The 18,876-nt window shown below is 44.2% G+C and overlaps 1 protein-coding gene across 5 annotated transcripts in view; it reads right to left on the bottom strand.

Annotated features, from left to right (window-relative positions):
• Positions 1–18,876, bottom strand: part of LOC144805992 (uncharacterized) — a 308,819-nt gene that overhangs the window by 147,315 nt on the left and 142,628 nt on the right. For 3 of the 5 annotated variants that reach the window (XM_078672460.1, XM_078672455.1, XM_078672467.1), the window contains one exon: positions 2,182–5,500. The exons of the other annotated variants lie outside the window; for them this stretch is intronic. In XM_078672460.1, coding sequence (XP_078528586.1) covers positions 3,791–5,005 — 1,215 coding nt within the window. In that variant the 5' untranslated portion in view covers positions 5,006–5,500 and the 3' untranslated portion in view covers positions 2,182–3,790. Of the gene's footprint in view, positions 1–2,181; positions 5,501–18,876 lie in introns of those variants that run through there. 5 annotated transcript variants of the gene reach the window in all.

The following is an 18,876-nucleotide window of genomic DNA, read 5'->3' on the forward strand; positions in this document are numbered from 1 at the left end:
GATCTTCTTATATGATCGAATAAAGATGATTGAATGAATGAGATAAAAGGGAGGAGTTATATTGTATAATCACAAACAGGTAAGAGATTTTGTGATAGGTTTGTTGGACTTCAAACACTCCGTCTAACATAGATTAGTTTGCCAGAATAAGCGTGAGTGACACCTGCAGGTCTCCTTTTTCTCTGAAAACAGACAAATCCTTTTGGAGCTAAGGGGGGCTACCAAGTGTGACCCCAATAATATTGGGGTGAAAATGACACTGCAGTTAGTTGCGTAGGTTTATTTCTTCTAAGTAGGCGAGTTTGTTCCTCCTGTTCCTTACTCTTTTAGACAGGGAAGCATGTGGTGTGCTTTAGGGATCTTCCCTCAGCCTCACACGTTAACATCCACAATTTAGATTTTTGTCAGAAACTAAGCAATATTTATGATCACAAATATTCTTTCCAACCACAAGTCATAAAGCACTCTACCATCTCATGTTGGTTTTGCAAGATGTTAAAGAAGACCCTCTGTTGTTGCCTTCTGGTTTGTGACAAATCCATAATGTAGGCTTTCACATATTCGTGCATAGAGTATGATAATGCAATGTATTTTGGCCTTCCTGCCTATCTTTTATGCCAGCTGCAGATGATCCAATACACCGCTGTTAGTCTTGACTTTGGTCTTTGTCTCAGAGAGATCATATTTTCTCTGTTACAATGATTTCACTTCATGAATTAATTTGGTTGACTATTTATGTATCAGCCAGCCAGCTTACCACAGCAATGGTTCATCATCCTGAGATCGTGATACCATAAATATGTTCCCTACTGCTCTCCTTGATGTGGCTTGGTCCATCTACTCTGTGTTCCATGCATTAAAAAGACCAGTCCAAGAGGCATAACTTTTCTGACCTCACAGCATGTTCCTGGTTCTCTTTTGCTTGGACACCCCCTTTTGAAAAATATGGCCAACCACCTTTCAATTTAGAAACTGCTCAAACCCTGGCTGTTTTCTAATGCAGGGACTGTTTCACTTTGTTGTGGTTCTAAATAGTCTCTAGCACTGGGACACCACAGTTAAGTTACTGTCACACATTATATAATCCACTTCACTGTAAGCGCTCTTCTGAATGTGATTTCATTTACTACTGTACTCCTCTCCGTTTTTGTGTGTAGTAATTAAACTGTTCTATTGGCATCATTATGCTCAGTCGAGTTCTTTAATTATGCATGTTTTTTTCTCATGACAAATGAGATTTTTCTTTTCACAGAATTTTTTTACAGATCCATTGCATTTATAGGGTTTTTCACCTGCATGTGCTACTGCATAGATAAGATGACTCTTGTCTGAATTGTTTACCACAGTCTGTGCATTTGTAAGGTTTCTCAGCCGTGAGAGTTCTTTCATGAATAATGAGGTGTCACTGGACGGTAGCTTTTCCCACATTCATTGCACTAATAATGAGTCTCATCTGTATGTGCTCTTTGATGATGAATAACAGACCCCTATGCATCTTCCGCATTCAATGCACGTGTAAGGTTTCTCTCAAGTATTTGTTCTCTGGTGAGTATTGAGCTGTATTTTATAAAGGAAGCTTTTTCCACATTCAGTGCTTTGGTAACGTTTTTCGTCTGTATGTGCTCTATTCTGCCTAATGAGATATCTATTGTGGCTGAAGGTTTTCCCACATTCAGGGCAATCACATGGTTTCTCACCTGTGTGTTCTCACATGCTCAAAAATGAATGTCCTGTCTCTTAAGCTTTTCGGAAACTGAGTGCAATGATGATGTTTATCTCCAGTAAGTATTCGCTGGTGGCGCATAAAAGTTCCCTCTTTTTCACATTCGGTGCAGTGATACACCTTCTCACCTAAATTGTAGTGTAGTTCCTATATTCCCAATAGGCTCTGCGCATTGGAATAATATATACTATAGAATTGCCGAAGGACTTAGGTCGACTAGGTCTCTATTGAATATATTAGACTTAATTGTGAGTGCCAGCTAGCTCAGAGGTCACTAGAAACTTTCTTGAATAAACAAGAAGGGATTAGTTTCTGACAACCGCATTAACATGACAACTTTGTTTCCCAAGAATAAGAAATGTATCTCTAGAGTAGCGGAAACAATAGATAGATATTTCACTCAGTCAATCGTGCATGCTTCATTTCACCAGAGGTGCAGAGAAATAGAGAGACGGGCGTTTTCAATTAAAGTATTTATTGAACAGTCTTCTTTCTCATGCAGAAGAAATGAACTGCTACAATCGAAATACTGGTTGCAAAGTATAATGCGTACAGTAAGAAGAGTATTATAAAATAATACTGTAAAAGCATGGTATGGTTCTAAGCCATAAAATATATACATAAATAAATACTAACAGTACTCAACTGGTGCTTCTAAAATACGCCTACCCCGATATGTACCTAACCTAAGTCTTGTACGAGGGAAGAAGTAAGTGTGGTGTAGTATAAGTTTTAGTATTCTTTGCCAAGAATCTATCCAAGATTTCTCTTAGGGTCTAATTAGCTCCGTACCTTGGTTTAGAATGAAGGACGTCTGGTATCTCTCTGTCTCAGGACTCGATTTCCCAACACCCCGCAAGGGGAGCTTGGAAACACTGGAGCTGGATTTCTCGGCAAGAGAAAAGACAGCGTCTCTCTAAGTGCGTCTGCTGGAGGGTCGGCTTCCTTCGGCACTTGCTTTAGCGAGCTGCGTTGGCATGTAGATAGTCGAACTGCTCCAAACCACAGTGTGTTTGCTAGGGCAAGTTTAGGCATATTTATACCTTGAAGGTGCAGAGTTTGACGTAAGGTTGGACATAATAACGTCATCAAAGACTCGCAGTTCTTTGAAAACTTCATGAATTCTTGGACAAATCAATATTCAAGCAAGGGGAAGTCCCTGACTGCTGAAGGCTAGTTTTTCCAAGAAATCGTTGTGGATTTTCGGAACTGGTGAAAGTAGCCATGCCGTATTTGGACTGCATGAACTATGTCTAAATATGGTTGTGATTTCTATGCCTATATAAGGACAAGGTGATTTATACCTATATAGGGGCATGAATCGGGAAATGTACACTAGGGTCCTAAAATGCTATACAACAAAATGCATTCTCTTGCGACTGATAAAGTACACCTTCTCAGCAGAGATTTTTCCAGTCAGTGCAATAAGGTTTTATCCTGTATGCGGTCTCGGATGAATTTTGAATGCACCCAATCCCCTCTACCCTTTTGTACATGCGTTGCATGCATATGGTTTTTCTCCTTCATGTGTTCTCGGATGAACTTTTGAGTGTTCCCTTGTGACGTAAGGTTTTTGAACACTCAGGGCAGTGATCAGGTTTCTCTCGAGTATGCAACCTGTCATGTATAATTAGATGTTACTTCTGAATGAAGTGTGTCCCACATTTAGAGCACTGAAAAAGTTTCTCTCCAGTATGCGATTTACAATGAATAACAAGTGAACACCTATAAGCAAATTGTTTGTCACATTCAGTGCATGCATAACGTCTCCCTCCTGTATGTGTACTTTGGTGGCGCCAAAGATCGATCTTTTGACTGTAGCTTTTCCCACATTCAGTGCACCAATAAGGTTTCTCTCCAGTATGTATCCTCTGATGGTTTTTGAGACTTCCTTTATGTAGGAATTTTTTCAAGCATTCAGCACGCTCATAAGACGCCTCTAGAGTGTGTGTTATAAGAATAAACAGAATACTCTTCTGACAGTAGCTTTTACCGCATTCAGTGCATTGATAAGGTTTCTCTTCTGTGTGTTCTTAGATGTGTTTTGAGCACACCCCACCCGCCCTGTCATTTCCCACATTCTGTACATGCATATGGTTTTTCTCCTGTGTGTGTTCTCAGATGTATTTTGAGCGCCTTTGATTCACTGCTCCTTTTTTCACATTCCGTGCATGCATATGGTTTTTCTCCTGTGTGTGTTCTCAGATGGACATTGAGATAGTCCTTTCTACTAAACGTTTTCCAGCACTCAGTGCAGCAATAGGGTTTCTCTCCAGAATGTATTCTCTCATGACAAATTAGAATTGCCTTCCGACTGAAGCGTTTCCCGCATTCACTGCATTGATGAGGTTTCTCTCCTGTATGTGTTGTTAGATGTCTTTTGAGCGCCCCTGATCCACTTAACCTTTTTCCACATTCTGTACATGCATATGGCTTTTCTCCTGTGTGGGTTTTCAGATGAGCAATGAGATCTCCCTTTTGACTAAATGTTTTGCAGCACTCGGTGCAACAATAAGGTTTCTCTCCAGAATGTATTCTCTGATGACAAATTAGACGCGACTTATGGCTGAAGCATTTACCGCATTCACTGCATTTATAAGGTTTCTCTTCTGTATGTGTTCTCAGATGTATTTTGAGAGCACCCGATCTACTGCACCTTTTTCCACATTCTGTGCATGCATATGGTTTTTCTCCTGTATGTGTTCTCAGATGGACATTGAGATATTCCTTTCTACTAAACATTTTCCAACACTCAGTGCAGCAATAAGGTTTCTCTCCAGAATGAAGTCTCTCATGACAAATTAGATTTGCCTTCCGACTGAAGCGTTTCCCGCATTCACTGCATTGATGAGGTTTCTCTCCTGTATGTGTTCTCAGATGGACAGTGAGCTCTCCCTTTTGAATAAATGTTTTCCAGCACTCAGTGCAGCAATATGGTTTCTCTCCAGAATGAATTCTCTCATGACAAATTAGACGTGCCTTCTGACTGAAGTATTTACCGCATTCACTGCATTTATAAGGTTTCTCTTCTGTATGTGTTCTCAGATGGACAGTGAGCTCTCCCTTTTGACTAAATGTTTTCCCGCACTCAGTGCAGCAATAAGGTTTCTCTCCAGAATGTACTCTCCCATGACGAATTAGATTTGACTTCTGACTAAAGCATTTATTGCAATCAGTGCACTGATAAGGTTTCTCTCCTGTATGCTTTGTCTGATGGATAGTAAGATTTTCTTTACAAGTGAACTTTCTCAAACATTCAGTAAACTGATAAGATTTATCCATGTTATTACTGTCTACAGGTTGATTATTGTCTACACATGACAAGGAAGAAAGAATTTTCAATATAGCCTCAGAGCTCCCAAATGTGTTGCTCCTTGCCACATCAGTTATGCCTTACAAATGAAGCATTGATACATCTATGTGAGCTACTTACTCCTTAGGACATTTACATTCACTGTGCTCACGTAAAACATTAACATTTGTCACTTTTATTTTTATGGTTGGGATAGTTATTAATTTATTACCTGGAATTGGTTTCTAAAATGTCTATTTGTTTGACTGACAAGAAAACAGTTTTACATCCGCCAATGTTTCTCATACTCTCGAATCTAACTTCCAAAATCAGATTCCTCGTTTCTCACTCACTAAGTCACCCTATTCTAAAATAAATTAAGGTCTCAAGGCTTTCTCTTTTACAAATCTCTTTCCAATAAACATATATTTGACCACATTCAGCAGAAGCATCTTCTTTGCTTTCTTCTTTTTGTGCCAGACAACCTATTGACAAAAACAAGAGAAGTCATTAACTTTCTATGCACTAGACACCGCATACAAGAATAATGAACCATTAACATCTCTGGTTGTAATCATGTAGGTAATTGTATGTTTTGTTTTATATGGAGACCAAAATGACATCAGGCTCTGCAGAGAAATAGGTCTCTGGAGTGAAAAGAACTGAATCTGCACATACTTGTGACTGATTGAGTAATTGTATAATGCACCTTTCCATGTTCAAATGACTGATATCTACAGACTCACTATTTACTTTTCAGTGGTTTTTATCCAGCACACCACTAGAGAATGATGGGAAAAAACTCGTGAGCAAATTCTGGGTGTTTCAACAGTATGGGTAAGAAACTAAATTCCTGCATGCTATGGCTTTTCTATAACATGATTGCAGAAGGTGGCCCCCATGATCATGGTATGTTTGCAGAAGGGCAGAAGGTTGACACATGATGTACCACTGACTACGTTTATTACAGTAAATATAAACACATTTGCCATTAGTTTGCAAGCGAGTCTCTCTTATGGCAGAAATTGGCAACATGGTTGCCTCTTAAATACGAGACCCTATGTAATATACATATCATCTGACCATTCTATTTACTGAATGACAAATTTAAAAATCAACTAATTATCTATCAGGTTTATACTAGTAACAGCAAATTAGTGCTGAATATTAAAGAATTGATAAAGTAATAAAGTAGACCGTACATGATGGCAAGAAAAGTACAGATCTCATAATTCATATTGATGCCACAGTGCCCTAATGAATGGCAACATCAGGATTCTCAGCCAAAATACAGCCCTAACAATGATGTCAATATAAACTGGTGAACACTCAGATATTACAAACAAGCATTTGCAATGCAATAGGTCTCACATTCACGCGAGTTTGAGCTCTTGACATTGTAAATGACAATGCCTTTTATTTATGTTTTTGGTTTGCAATAAAGGGCCTTCTCGACTGCTTGTTAGATTTTAAATATCAGAGGGAGGGACCGGCCTGCGACGTCTTCAAAGTAGTGATCAATAGTGCTGTGAAGAAGATGTGCAAGTGTTGTAAATTACACAGACACAAAGTGTGAAGTCAGAGTTACATAGGATCCGGGCTATAAACACTAACAAAGCGCTCCAACACTTTTCACTCTGTGATTACACGGTCGGGCTCAGAAGGAAGAGCGGGAAGGAGGGGGCCTATTTCCTGCCCTCTACGTGATTTGCTATCTTTGGCCTAACAATAAACACTCCAGCTGTAGTAGGCCCCTGGCTTCACCTCCTTGTGCTGGGCAGGCTGTGCTTTATGGCAGACATGGAGGGAGGGATGGTCTCGCTGCAGCTCCAGCCTCATACAGTACCGCTGCTATTATCAATGGGCGAGAGGCGCTGAGGTATTGGTGGTGCTGGTATTGGTGGTGGCATTGGTGGTTGTGGTGGTGTTATTGGTGGTGGCATTGGTGGTATTGGCAGTGTTGGTATTGGTTGAGGTACGGGTGGTGGTGGTACTGGTATTGGTAGTGGCGGTGGTGGTATTAGTGGTGGGGTATTGGTGGTGGTAGTAATATTTGTATTGGTGGTGATATTGGTGGTGTTGGTATTGGAGGTGGTGGTGGTATTGGTATTGATGGTGGTGGTGTTAGTGGTGGTGGTATTGGTGGTAGTGGGATTGGTAGTTGTGGTATTGGTGGAGGTGGTGGTTTTGATGGTGGTGGTTGTGTTAATAAAACAGGCTTTTGAAAACAAACTATCAGGTGGCTTAGTGCAAATGACATCTAACACAGATGTGCTGTTGTCAGTTACAGCCCATTAGCACAGGATTATGTGCTACCTAGAATTCACATGACTTAATTCGCTAATCATTTCGAAATCCATTTTAAGGGGGGGCAGGTGGCCGGGGGGGGAAGGATGGGGGAGTGAGGTTGAAATAGACACGAGTTAGTGCCGGGTAAAAGTGAATGAAAGCAGGTGCCCGTGTTACGGGGGCGGCCGTGCTGCTTAAAAAAAACCACAAGCAATTTCAGCTAAAGCAGCACATGTCTGGCCTGCGGTAAGAGAAACTTAAAGTAAATAGCGCTTACAGACTAAATAGCAGGTCCCGTGTCACAACCGAGGTAAAGGGGCCAGTCGCCATGAGAGGGTACAAATGAAGACAAGGCCATACTAAGGAGGGACTAACAAGCCTATTAACCACTTCGGCGCTGATGACGAGCTCAGCTCGTCATCAGTTGAGCCGCTCGCACGCTGATGACAAACGCGCGTTTTTAAAAAACGCCACGTACAGCGGGAAAAGCCGCAGCGCGCATGCGGTTAACGAATCTGAAGGCAGCATTTACACAACACTACGAGACAAGCCAATGAAAAATATGGGAAGAGAGTGGGCACAGCTTCTCAACCATACTCTACTACAGCAGGCTCGACCTAAAAATGGAGACTTAAATGGAGACAACCCAGACCACCAAGGATTTATTTAGATTTCCTAGAAAACCTCTACCAGAGACCAAAATCATAAAATACATATCTATAATCAAAGCAAAGTCAAATTAATTATTTAAATAAACCAAGAAATAGTAAAGTGATAATAACCAAAAAAAGTCAATAACAATTAAGTGTGTAATGTATAACAAACTAAAATACAACTTAGATACGCCAACATAAAATACTTCATCCAAAGAACTGATATTCTCAAAAGTCGAATGCTAATCATGCAGCTCTCAGAAATTAAGATACAGTATAGAATTCCGGCACATATGCTAGGAGGCTCTAAGAATCTGGGTAAAGACAATCGCTGCTACTCCTGTGCTTGATAGAAAGGGGATAGCTGATGTGTCCCTAATTGCAATAATGGACTACAGGACAGGCTTCAAATATGCTTTTCACAAACAGGCCAAAATGAGATACTGTTTCACACTGTATCCTTCCCACTAGCATATTTGTCTCTTGATCCTTGACCTACAGCGGGGTCTGGTTGGACTGTGTCAAAAACCATATGTTTTAAGTGCCTCTTGAAAAAGGAGTCCAAAGCTTCAGAACCCCAGGCCTCTTGCATCATGAGTTCTCAGACTGAGTACTGCACTCAGTCTTCATATCTGCCAAAAGCAACCTACTGACACGGCATGGAACATACCAAACTGAAGCTAACGAGTGGAGAATGCTTAACATATGCGAGCATTTGACTAATATGAGGCTTTCCCATTTTCACTTATCTTAGGTTGACTGTATAGATGCAAGTGGGTAAGTAACAATCTCACTCCAAAGAAAAGAGATCCTATTCCCATGTGCTCTATAACTGGCGAGTTTAGTACTAGTTCTGCTAACATTGGAACAAAGGAGTCCTTTTGAGGCCGACCCACAGAAAAGCAGGAAGAATTACTAAACCATTATTCATGCAGTAAATATAAACACTCATTTAGCCACTTGCAGGGTTGGGTGCAGTTTGTTCCTGATAGTCTTCAGCAGACTACTAGACACTACTATCCTCAAAGATTTTCTCTGTTCAGCCACTGGGGACTTCCACCTCGAGACACTGCTTTATACTTGGCTGTATTAATGCGCATTTTGTTCAGCCACATACATTTCTGCAATGAGCGCAGAACAATTCCTCATCATAATAAGGGCTCCAGTTAGCAGAACTGTTTTATCCTCAAAGAAGAGCACTGGCATTCCTATCCCTGTACTCTAATGGACATCCACACACTCTCGATAGATGCTCAACCCACTAGCTTGTCACAGATTCTCACTCAAGTTGCCCATCAATTCAAAGAAAAACCCCTGCTACCAAGCTAGAAAAGCCGCAATGAAAGGACCTTCTTTCAGATGGTCATACTTGTTCCAGTTCAAACATACCAACAGCCACTGATCAATGGTCCAGACCCCTTTATAAAAGCCTGATTACCACTGGCTGGCTTTGTCACTTTCATTTACTTGCTTCTTTTTTGACTGTCTCCTTTCCTCTTCTTGGGTTTGTCCCTCCCCTGGAGCATAGCCTCTTTACTGCCTTTTTGATTGGCTGACTTGTCTCCTACCACTGGTCACATTTAGGGAAAGAAAATGCTACTTACCAGTATGCATCTGTTCTTGGCATGTAGAGCTGCAGAGTACCACACTTTTGAATAGATCACCATCTGGTGTTGGGCTCGGATGCTTGTACCTTGTTGTGGTCTTGGAAGAAGTCTTTTGTAGTGACAAGATAGGTGACTTCTCCCCTGGAGTCCCGGGGAGGCGGGTGGGCGTGTACTACTCTGCAGCTCTACACGCCAAGAACAGATTCATACTTGTAAGTAGCATTTTCCGTTTGAAGGATATGATCTGCAGATAGTACACTTTTGCATAGACTGTACAGCAGTGTCTCCCTTAGCGGTGGTCATCTGTATGTGTTGCAGTAGTTTGAAAAAGTGTCTTAAGAACAGCTTGGCCCACAGAAACGTGTTGCTTGGCCTGCACATCAACACAATAGTGTTTGTGAAGGTGTGTGTAGTAGACCAAGTTGCTGCTTTACAAATGTCTTCTAGGGGGATGTTCCCTAAGAATGCCATGGAAGCCCCTAGTTTGCGTGTTGAATATGGCCTAGGGGGAATTGTTAAAGTGCGTTTTGCTTTATGGTAGCATATTTGAATGCATTTCACTATCCACCTGGCAATTCCAATTTTGGAGATGGTGAGAAATCTACAGACAGTTGTTTTGTTTTCCTAAAGGGTTTCGTCCTGTCTATATAATAAAGTAAAGCTATTTTGATGTCAAACGTGTGAAGAGCTCTCTCCGCTACTGAATCAGGGTTTTGGAAAAACACTGGTAACTCTACTGATTGATTTAGATGGAAAGCAGAAATGACCTTTGGAAAATTTTTGGGATTTGTCCCAAGAACCACTTTGTGTTGATGTATTTGCAAAAATGTTTCTTGTATGGTTAAAGCCTGGATCTCACTTACTCTCCTAAGAGAGGTGATTGCTACAAGGAACGCTACTTTCCATGTAAGGAATTGCAATTCGCATTTGTGTAAAGGCTCAAATGGGGGACCCATGAGTCTAGAAAGAACAATGTTTAGGTTCCACACTGGAGATGGTGGCAGTCTGGGTGGAATTATCCTTTTAAGGCCTTCAATGAAGGCTTTGCTAGCAGGTACTCTACACAACAACAAATATCGTCTGCTTTGTAAGTAGGCGGCAAGGGCAGCCAGATGTAATCTGATTGAGGAGTATGCAAGATTGCATCTTTGTAGATGTAGCAAATAATGTTTTGTATTGAAGCATTTAATGGGCCAATTTTGTTGTTTTTGTAGTAAATAACTAATCTTTTCCATTTGGCTGCATAGCAAGCTCTAGTAGTAGGGCGTAGGGCTTCCTTAACCCCTTCCGCGCTCATGACGAGCTGAGCTCGTCATGAGTTACGCCGCTCGCATGCTCATGACGAGCTCAGCTCGTCATGTAACGCAGCGCGCAGCGGGAAAACCGCTAGCGCGCATGCGGTTAATAATATTCACACAGTCCGGTGGGAGGTTCAGGTAACCGAACTCTAAGACTTTAGGAGCCAGATTGCTAGATTCAGTTGCGCTGGATCTGAGTGCCTTATTTCTCTATGGTTCAGAGTCAGCAGCTTTGGGGAGACATGTAATTTTTGATGAGGGACTAGTGATAGCTCAAGTAGTGTTGTGACCCTTGGTTACCGTGCCCATGTAGGAGCAACCAGGATCATTTTGAGAGACTTGTTTGAGCTTGCATACTACTAGTCGAATGAGTGGGAGTGGTGGAAAAGCATACACAAATCTGCCTGACCAGCTCATCCATATCGCATTGCCCTTGGACATCGGGTGTGGGAACCTGGCGGCGAAGGTTCAGCATTTTGCGTTTGGGTGTGTGGCGAACAGATCTATGTCTGGTTGGCCCCAAATTTGGAAGGTTGAAGAACTTGTGGATGAAGTTCCCATTTGTGTATCTGTTGAGTCTGATGACTTAACAGATCCGCTACCTGATTGCTTACTTCTGGAAGATGTTCCACCAGGAGATATATGTTTTGTGGAATGGCCCATCTCCATATACTATGCGCTAGACGAGAGAGTTGCAGAGAATGTGTTCCTCCTTGCTGTTGTATGCAATACATTGCTGTCATATTGTCCGTCCGTCTTGTTGAGAAGATGTACTTGGAATGACTAAGTCTAGAAATATTGCCAGTAGTTCTAGATGATTGATGTGGAGCACTTTCTGTTGAGTGGTCCCCTTGCCCTGAATTGTATGGTTTCGTAGATGGGCTCCCCAGCCGGTGAGTGATGCGTCTGTTAGCACTATCTGTGGAACTGGCTCTAGGAACGGCCGCCCTTTGGAAAGGTTTTGTGTCCCACCACTGCAGAGAGTGATGTGTGCAGCTGTCTACCAACACCAGATCTGTAAGTTGTCCTTAAGCCTGGTTCCATAGATGTGCCAAACATTCTTGTAAAGGGCACATCTGAAGTCTTGCGTGAGGTACGATGAAAATGCAAAAGGCCATCATTCCTACCAGCTGCATAAACACTCGTGCTGGGAGAGTGTGTTGGAAAAAACACAGTTGATGGACAGAATGTAGAACAATATCATACATTCACCCCAGTACAAGGATCTGGACCTAATCCATAGTTTTTTTGCACTCCACACCACCCTGGGTTAGACACTGGCTATATGCAAATCAGCTCTGACCCTGTGCCTCATGGGAACAGTCCAGTCCGAACTACCAAGCCATGTCTTTCCCAGACCGGAATCAAGCATCCAAGGACCGGTTTCTGGCTATCAGCCTTCATCAGCCTGGATAGCTTGACTCCAGTGGTGTAGAGAGCCTGGGACTCACGTCTGAGCATACCCAGCCCACTCGGGGTGAAAATTGCAAAAAACACAGTTGATGGACAGAATGTAGAACAATATCATACATTCACCCCAGTACAAGGATCTGGGCCTAATCCTGTGGTTCCCAAACTGTGCGTCGCGGCACCCCAGTGCGCCGTAATGAGTAGGCAGGGGCGCCGCACACAATGTGGGAACACACGGGGAAGTTGGAAATGCCACCTTCATCACCCTGCAACATGGTGAGCGACGTGTGTACGTATTCGTCGTACGTGCATTCCGAGGCGTAGTCTCCACCATTACTGGCATATGCTGTTCAGAGGGTTTGAGATGCGTGTGTGCTGTCTACCTGCCGTGCCTCGTGGGACCCTCTTCACAACCCGAGGAAACAGTTAAGTGAAGTCCGCCGCCCTAATTGCACAAGCATTTTAAACTAGAATGCACCAAAAAGGTCACTTACAGTCACTTAAGAGCATTGTTCCCTGTAGCATGCGCGGGCGCCCACACTACTTGGTACCAGCTCGCACGTACTCTCCCAAAGTGCGCACTTCACTACCACATGCAAGAGACTGTTCAACAGCCACTAAAACTTTAATTAGAGCTGAAAATGCGAGGAGCAGTGGCAGACAGTTTACATGGCCTTTAGTCTGAACGGGTTTTTAGCACAATGTGTCTCCGAGTTTGGAGCAGGCAGCTGTTACATATGCTGCTTGCTCTTATTATTGTCGGGACATGGGGCCTGCAAGGAATTAGCAGCAGTAGTGACGTCCGGGAGCCGGATCCAGAAATGTATTGATTCTTGGCAGTGGCACTGGTTAAAATAATATACAGTGTCTGTTGAAAAACGCTGGGTAATACTGCCCAAGGTTGAAGGTGAGCGTTAAGTAAAACTGCATAAACTAAACTGGATTCTGCCTGCCGCCAAAACTGAATCACATCATTTAGGAATTGAGCACAAAGCATTTAAGCAAAAAAGCAATACATTTTAATTGCCGGAAGAGTGGCTAAATTGCACTGGGTGATCACATAAAAGAGCAGCTCAAATACTTAAATTCAGGAGGTGCAATCTACAAAAAACGTGTGATTTTCTTAATAGCCTCTTAAGAAGGGCTAAGATACTTTTAGAACTTAAATACTCAAGAGGATTTAATTTCTGATATTGATGAGTTTCCGTGCACTTCATTGCTTGCTTTACTCATGAGAAAGTGTTCAAGTGTTGCACGTTGGGTAGTTGAACGTCACTTATAAGAGCACTGAAACCGCACAAATGTCACACATGAGGCTTATTTGCAAGCAGTATGGCCTCTCACATCCCGTTTGGTACAGTCAGGTCTCACAGTGCCCTTCCATTTCTTGTGCCTTGCTGCAGTTTTAAGATCTTCTTAGTGTTTCCCATTGCTCAAATGTGTGTAATTTCTGATATTTATATGTTTCCCTCGTCTTCATTGCTTGCTTTTGCTTACGAGAAGGTGTCACTCATAGTTGTTGAATGTCCCTCATAGTTACACTGAAATTATGAAAATGTCACACATAAGCAGTCTGAAACCGTGGCAGCTAGCTTTGATATATCATGTCATCAAAGCCGGGGCAATAACGTTTCTCAGTTCATGTTTAAAAACTCACCCTTTTATTGAATACTTTTAAAATAAACTGATCTGCTTACGTCAAATGCTAGGTCAACTGTTATCTTCTTATTTTGTTACAAATATGATTTATAATACCTTCATTGCGTCCCAATTACTTTAAGGAAGACAACAGGAAGTACTCCCGAGGTTGGGCTTACATCTCGCCCACCGGTAAAAAAATGGTGGGGAGCCACGGCCAACTGCCTATTTGGTCAAGGGAGCCACAGGTCAAAAAAGTTTGGGAACCACTGGCCTAATCCATCGTTTTTTTGCACTCCACACCACCCTGGGTTAGACAATGGCTATATGCAAATCAGCTCTGACCCTGTGCCTCATGGGAACAGTCCAGTCCGAACTACCAAGCCATGTCTTTCCCAGACCGGAATCAAGCACCCAAGGACCGGTTTCTGGCTATCAGCCTTCATCAGCCTGGATAGCTTGACTCCAGTGGTGTGGAGAGCCTGGGACTCACGTCTGAGCATACCCAGCCCACTCGGGGTGAAAATTGCAAAAAACACAGTTGATGGACAGAATGTAGAACAATATCATACATTCACCCCAGTACAAGGATCTGGGCCTAATCCATCGTTTTTTTGCACTCCACACCAACCTGGGTTAGACACTGGCTATATGCAAATCAGCTCTGACCCTGTGCCTCATGGGAACAGTCCAGTCCGAACTACCAAGCCATGTCTTTCCCAGACCGGAATCAAGCATCCAAGGACCGGTTTCTGGCTATCAGCCTTCATCAGCCTGGATAGCTTGACTCCAGTGGTGTGGAGAGCCTGGGACTCACGTCTGAGCATACCCAGCCCACTCTGGGTGAAAATTGCAAAAAACACAGTTGATGGACAGAATGTAGAACAATATCATACATTCACCCCAGTACAAGGATCTGGGCCTAATCCATCGTTTTTTTGCACTCCACACCACCCTGGGTTAGACACTGGCTATATGCAAATCAAATCTGACCCTGTGCCTCATGGGAACAGTCCAGTCCGAACTACCAAGCCATGTCTTTCCCAGACCGGAATCAAGCATCCAAGGAATCAAGCATCCAAGGACCGGTTTCTGGTTGGGGCTGAAACCTGTTGATGAGGGTTTGCATGCTGGCTATCCTGGCTGGATTGGGGTATGCTAGTGCTTTGAGGGAGTCTATTGTGGCTCCTAGATACTGATGTATGGAGGAGGGTTGAAGGTGTGACTTGGTGTAGTTTAGTGTGAACCACAAATTGTATAACAGCTGAATTGTTTGATAAGTGTGGTGAACGCACTGGTTGTACGAGTTGGCTTTTATCAGCCAGTCCTCCAGGTATGGAAATACGTGAATTTTCTGTCTTCTCAAGTGTGCTGCTACTACTGCGAGGCACTTTGTGAACACCCTGGGTGCTGTGGTCACCCCAAATGGAAGGACCTTGAACTGATAGTGCTGGCCGTCCACTGTGAACCTTAGGTATTTTCTGTGAGTAGGGTGTATGGGAATGTAGAATTAGGTTACCTTGAGATCTAGTGTGGCAAGGAAGTCGCCTTGTTGAAGCAGTGGAAGAACCTGCTGAAGAGTGATCATGTGAAAATGATCTGATTGTATGTACAAATTGAGAGGTCTAAGGTCAAGTATTGGCCTTAGGGTCCCGTCTTTTTTGGGGATTAGGAAATACAGGGAGTAAACCCCTGTTCCTGGTGTTGTATGGGAACCGGTTTTATTGCATGCTTTTGAAGCAGTGAAAGAACTTCTTGTTTGAGAAGTGTTAGATGTTTCCCGGACATTGAGCGCTCTTTGGGTGGTATGTTGGGTGGAGCAGCAGTAAGTTCCAGGCCGTAACCATACTGGATAATTTGTCTCACCCACCTGTCTGTAATGATGGTATTCCAGACAGGTAGGAACTGTGCTAGTCTCCCTCCGACAGGAGTGGAATGGTCTGGAAGGAGTGGAGGGAAGTCACTGCTTATTACTGGGGGAGGTGTGAGTGTTGTTGTTACCTCGGCCTCTCCCTTTGCTGTTATTTCCTCTGTATCCACCTCTAAAATATCCCCTATTGGGGGATGTTTGTGTGGTGTTTTCGTAGGAAGATGAAGCAGTGTCTGTGTTGATGTTTTTGAATGCTCCTCTAAAAAAGGAGCGTCAACAGGAACCATGTTGGGTTGGAGACTGTAATGCTCCCATGGATTTAGCAGTCTATGTGTCCTTTTTCATTTTCTCTAGAGCGGTGTCTAGAGCCGGTCCAAAAATAGTTGTTGATTGAACGGCTGATTGAGGATAGAGGTTTGTACCTCTTGTTTGAAGCCAGAGATGCGCAACCAGGCATGTTGTCTGAGTAATACGCTCGTGTAAATGGCCCTAGAGGCGGTGTCTGCTGCATCAAGGGCACATTTGATTGATGCACTAGTTATCAATTTCCCCTCTTGAATTACATCATTGGCCTTGGTCTTATATTGATCAGGTAAATGTTGTAATGGGGCTCACCATGACCAACTAGAAACCCTATTGTGAGAAGTTGGCCTGGTAGGGGATGTTTCCAATTCTGGAACCACCTACTACCTGACCAAACAATCCCCTTATGGTGTCTGGTTGTAAGTCAACCTTATTAGACAAGCTATCCTAGTGGTAGCATGGACTAAGCAGCCTAAAGGCTTAACTTAAGAGGTCGTGTTAAGCGAGCTGTTTCACCACATACAATCCTGTAATACCAAATGAAAGGACACCACACAAGTATATATTATAAAAATATATGTGTTTATTACTAAAAACAATCCCCAGTACTCTTTATGAAAAAGGGGCACAAGCGTTAAATCAAAAGCACTGTTTAAACATACAAAGTTGCACAATTATGGATGAGGGCAGGGGGCCACTCAAACCATATACTAAACAAGTGGTATAAGAGAGGCCACTCGAACAGTGGTTAGGCCTAGGGCCTAGGGAATCGCTGGGAGCAGTCAGGACAAGCAATGCTGAAGTCGGGAATGGCCCTCGGGATTCGGGAGATGTGCGGAAAGCGCACGCATGCACCAATGTTAACCAATGGTGCGTAAAAGTCAAATAGTTAAAGTTTAAGGACACTTCCGCTGAACCTAGAGGAACAAAACTTAACACACAGACCCTAGAGGTGTGCACCAGTGTGGGAACACCGGCGGAGCAAAGTTACCTCACCCACAGGAAGTGGGTGCACAGGGTCGAAGTGGCGTCGGGTTTTGACACGCAGGCTCTTGGTGCTTGAAGCTGAAAGGGCTGCAGGCAGGGTGAAGACGAAGTGTCCGGTGGAGTCCAAGGGTGGACTCAAGTTGTAGAGTACCTGAAAGCAGAGGGGACAGAGTCTGGGTCACTCAGCAGTGACCAGGGTGGAACCAGGACGGAACCAGGCAATGTCGGGCGCAATCAGGTGGTCGTCGAGGCGCTTCTCTTCGCTGTCACGTGGGCTCTGGGGCATCTGCGACGTCCAGGAGCAGGTCACGATCTGTCCCACGCAGGCTCTCACCGTCGGTGCAGTCGGCTTCCGGTTTGGAGCAAACAAGCCTTGGTAAGAGCAATCCACGCGGGATTGGAAGATGGCGTCTTACTCGGACCAGGAAGGTCAGAGTCGGGGCTCCCTTTCAGGGGAGCTGGTGTGGATCTGGAGCAACCAGAATCACGAGTCTTCTTTTGTAGTTCGTCGGCACAGGGACCACAAGCCAGCTGGCAAGTGACCGGGCCAACGCGTTGAGCCAAATCGTGCCAAAGGGCCCCACGCAGCACTCGTCGAGTGTGGAGGGCTGAACTTCGGCTCAGGAGTAGCTCAGGGTGGGGGCTTCTCAAACCCCGGTGTACAGCTTCGAGGGTCACTCGTGGGCTGCACGGTCAGCGTCTCGTGGTCACTTCAAGATGGCGTGCCCCACGCTTCCGGTCGCCTCCACGGGTCTCAGCTTTGCAGGGACTGTGGATCGGGCTGTTAGAAGCTGGGCAGGCTTGATCTCGTCGATCTCAGTCGCTCGAGTTCCGGCGGGAACTGCAACTAAGTAGACGTCGAGGGCTGGATGGTGCCTGCTGCTGCAGGGTGGTCACTCCTTGACCACAAGGGAGATTCTTCGGGCTTCCACGTTGAGATGGAGGGCGAAGGGTCCAGAATATCGTTTCAAATGTTTCTTCCAGGAAATCTGATGTGCATTGGCACTGCTCCCACTCTTATTCGAATCTGGTGGGCGTGATTACCTGCTAGGTCCCCTCCTATGGGTGGGACCCAGGAAGTGGGTGGATACACCCCCTTCCTTTGATCCAGGCCGCCCTGGCACGAGGGCTGGAGTGCCCCAGAACCGGTTTGGCCGGATTATGCAAGGGGCAGCCTTGTGCGCCCCAGGCAGTGTCTGGTTTCTTTCAAACCTCCCTGCTACAATACACTATCTCCTGTCTGGAGGGCGGTGACACCCTCCTGTGACAGGAAACCCTTTGTCCAGGACCCCCTTGACTGGGTTTCGGTCAGCTCCAGGGGTCCAGACATTTGTCTGTGGCAGAGGCATCCATTTTGTGGATCTTAAGGCCTTTGGAGAAATCAACCGCATTAAAGTGAAGTAACATGTCTTACCCCTCTAGAGGGGTGGAATGCCATCCCCGTCGCCAGAACTGGCGAGGGGATGGTATTCCAAAGCGTATGACACCTTACACGACATGTTTTGATAAAGCCAAACCAGAGTTGCTAAATAACCGCGAGGATTATAAGGCACTTAATAGTATATGGTATGGCATTATCCTGAAACAGCTTAGGGATTTGTTCCCGACGGCTGCAGACAGGCTCAGCTCATGCTAGAGCTCCATCTCACATAAAAACCATGCACCCAGCCTCCAGGATTGGTGAGGCCTGTCTATAGGAGTGGCTCACAGGTTTACATGTGTCCAGATATAGGTTTAGACATAGGTATACTATATCTAAGCAAGGGGTGTGTACACCACCTTACCCCAGCTGAGTGATCAGCCAGT

Source organism: Lissotriton helveticus, chromosome 1_2, assembly GCF_964261635.1.
Source record: "Lissotriton helveticus chromosome 1_2, aLisHel1.1, whole genome shotgun sequence".
Lineage (NCBI taxonomy): Eukaryota > Metazoa > Chordata > Amphibia > Caudata > Salamandridae > Lissotriton > Lissotriton helveticus.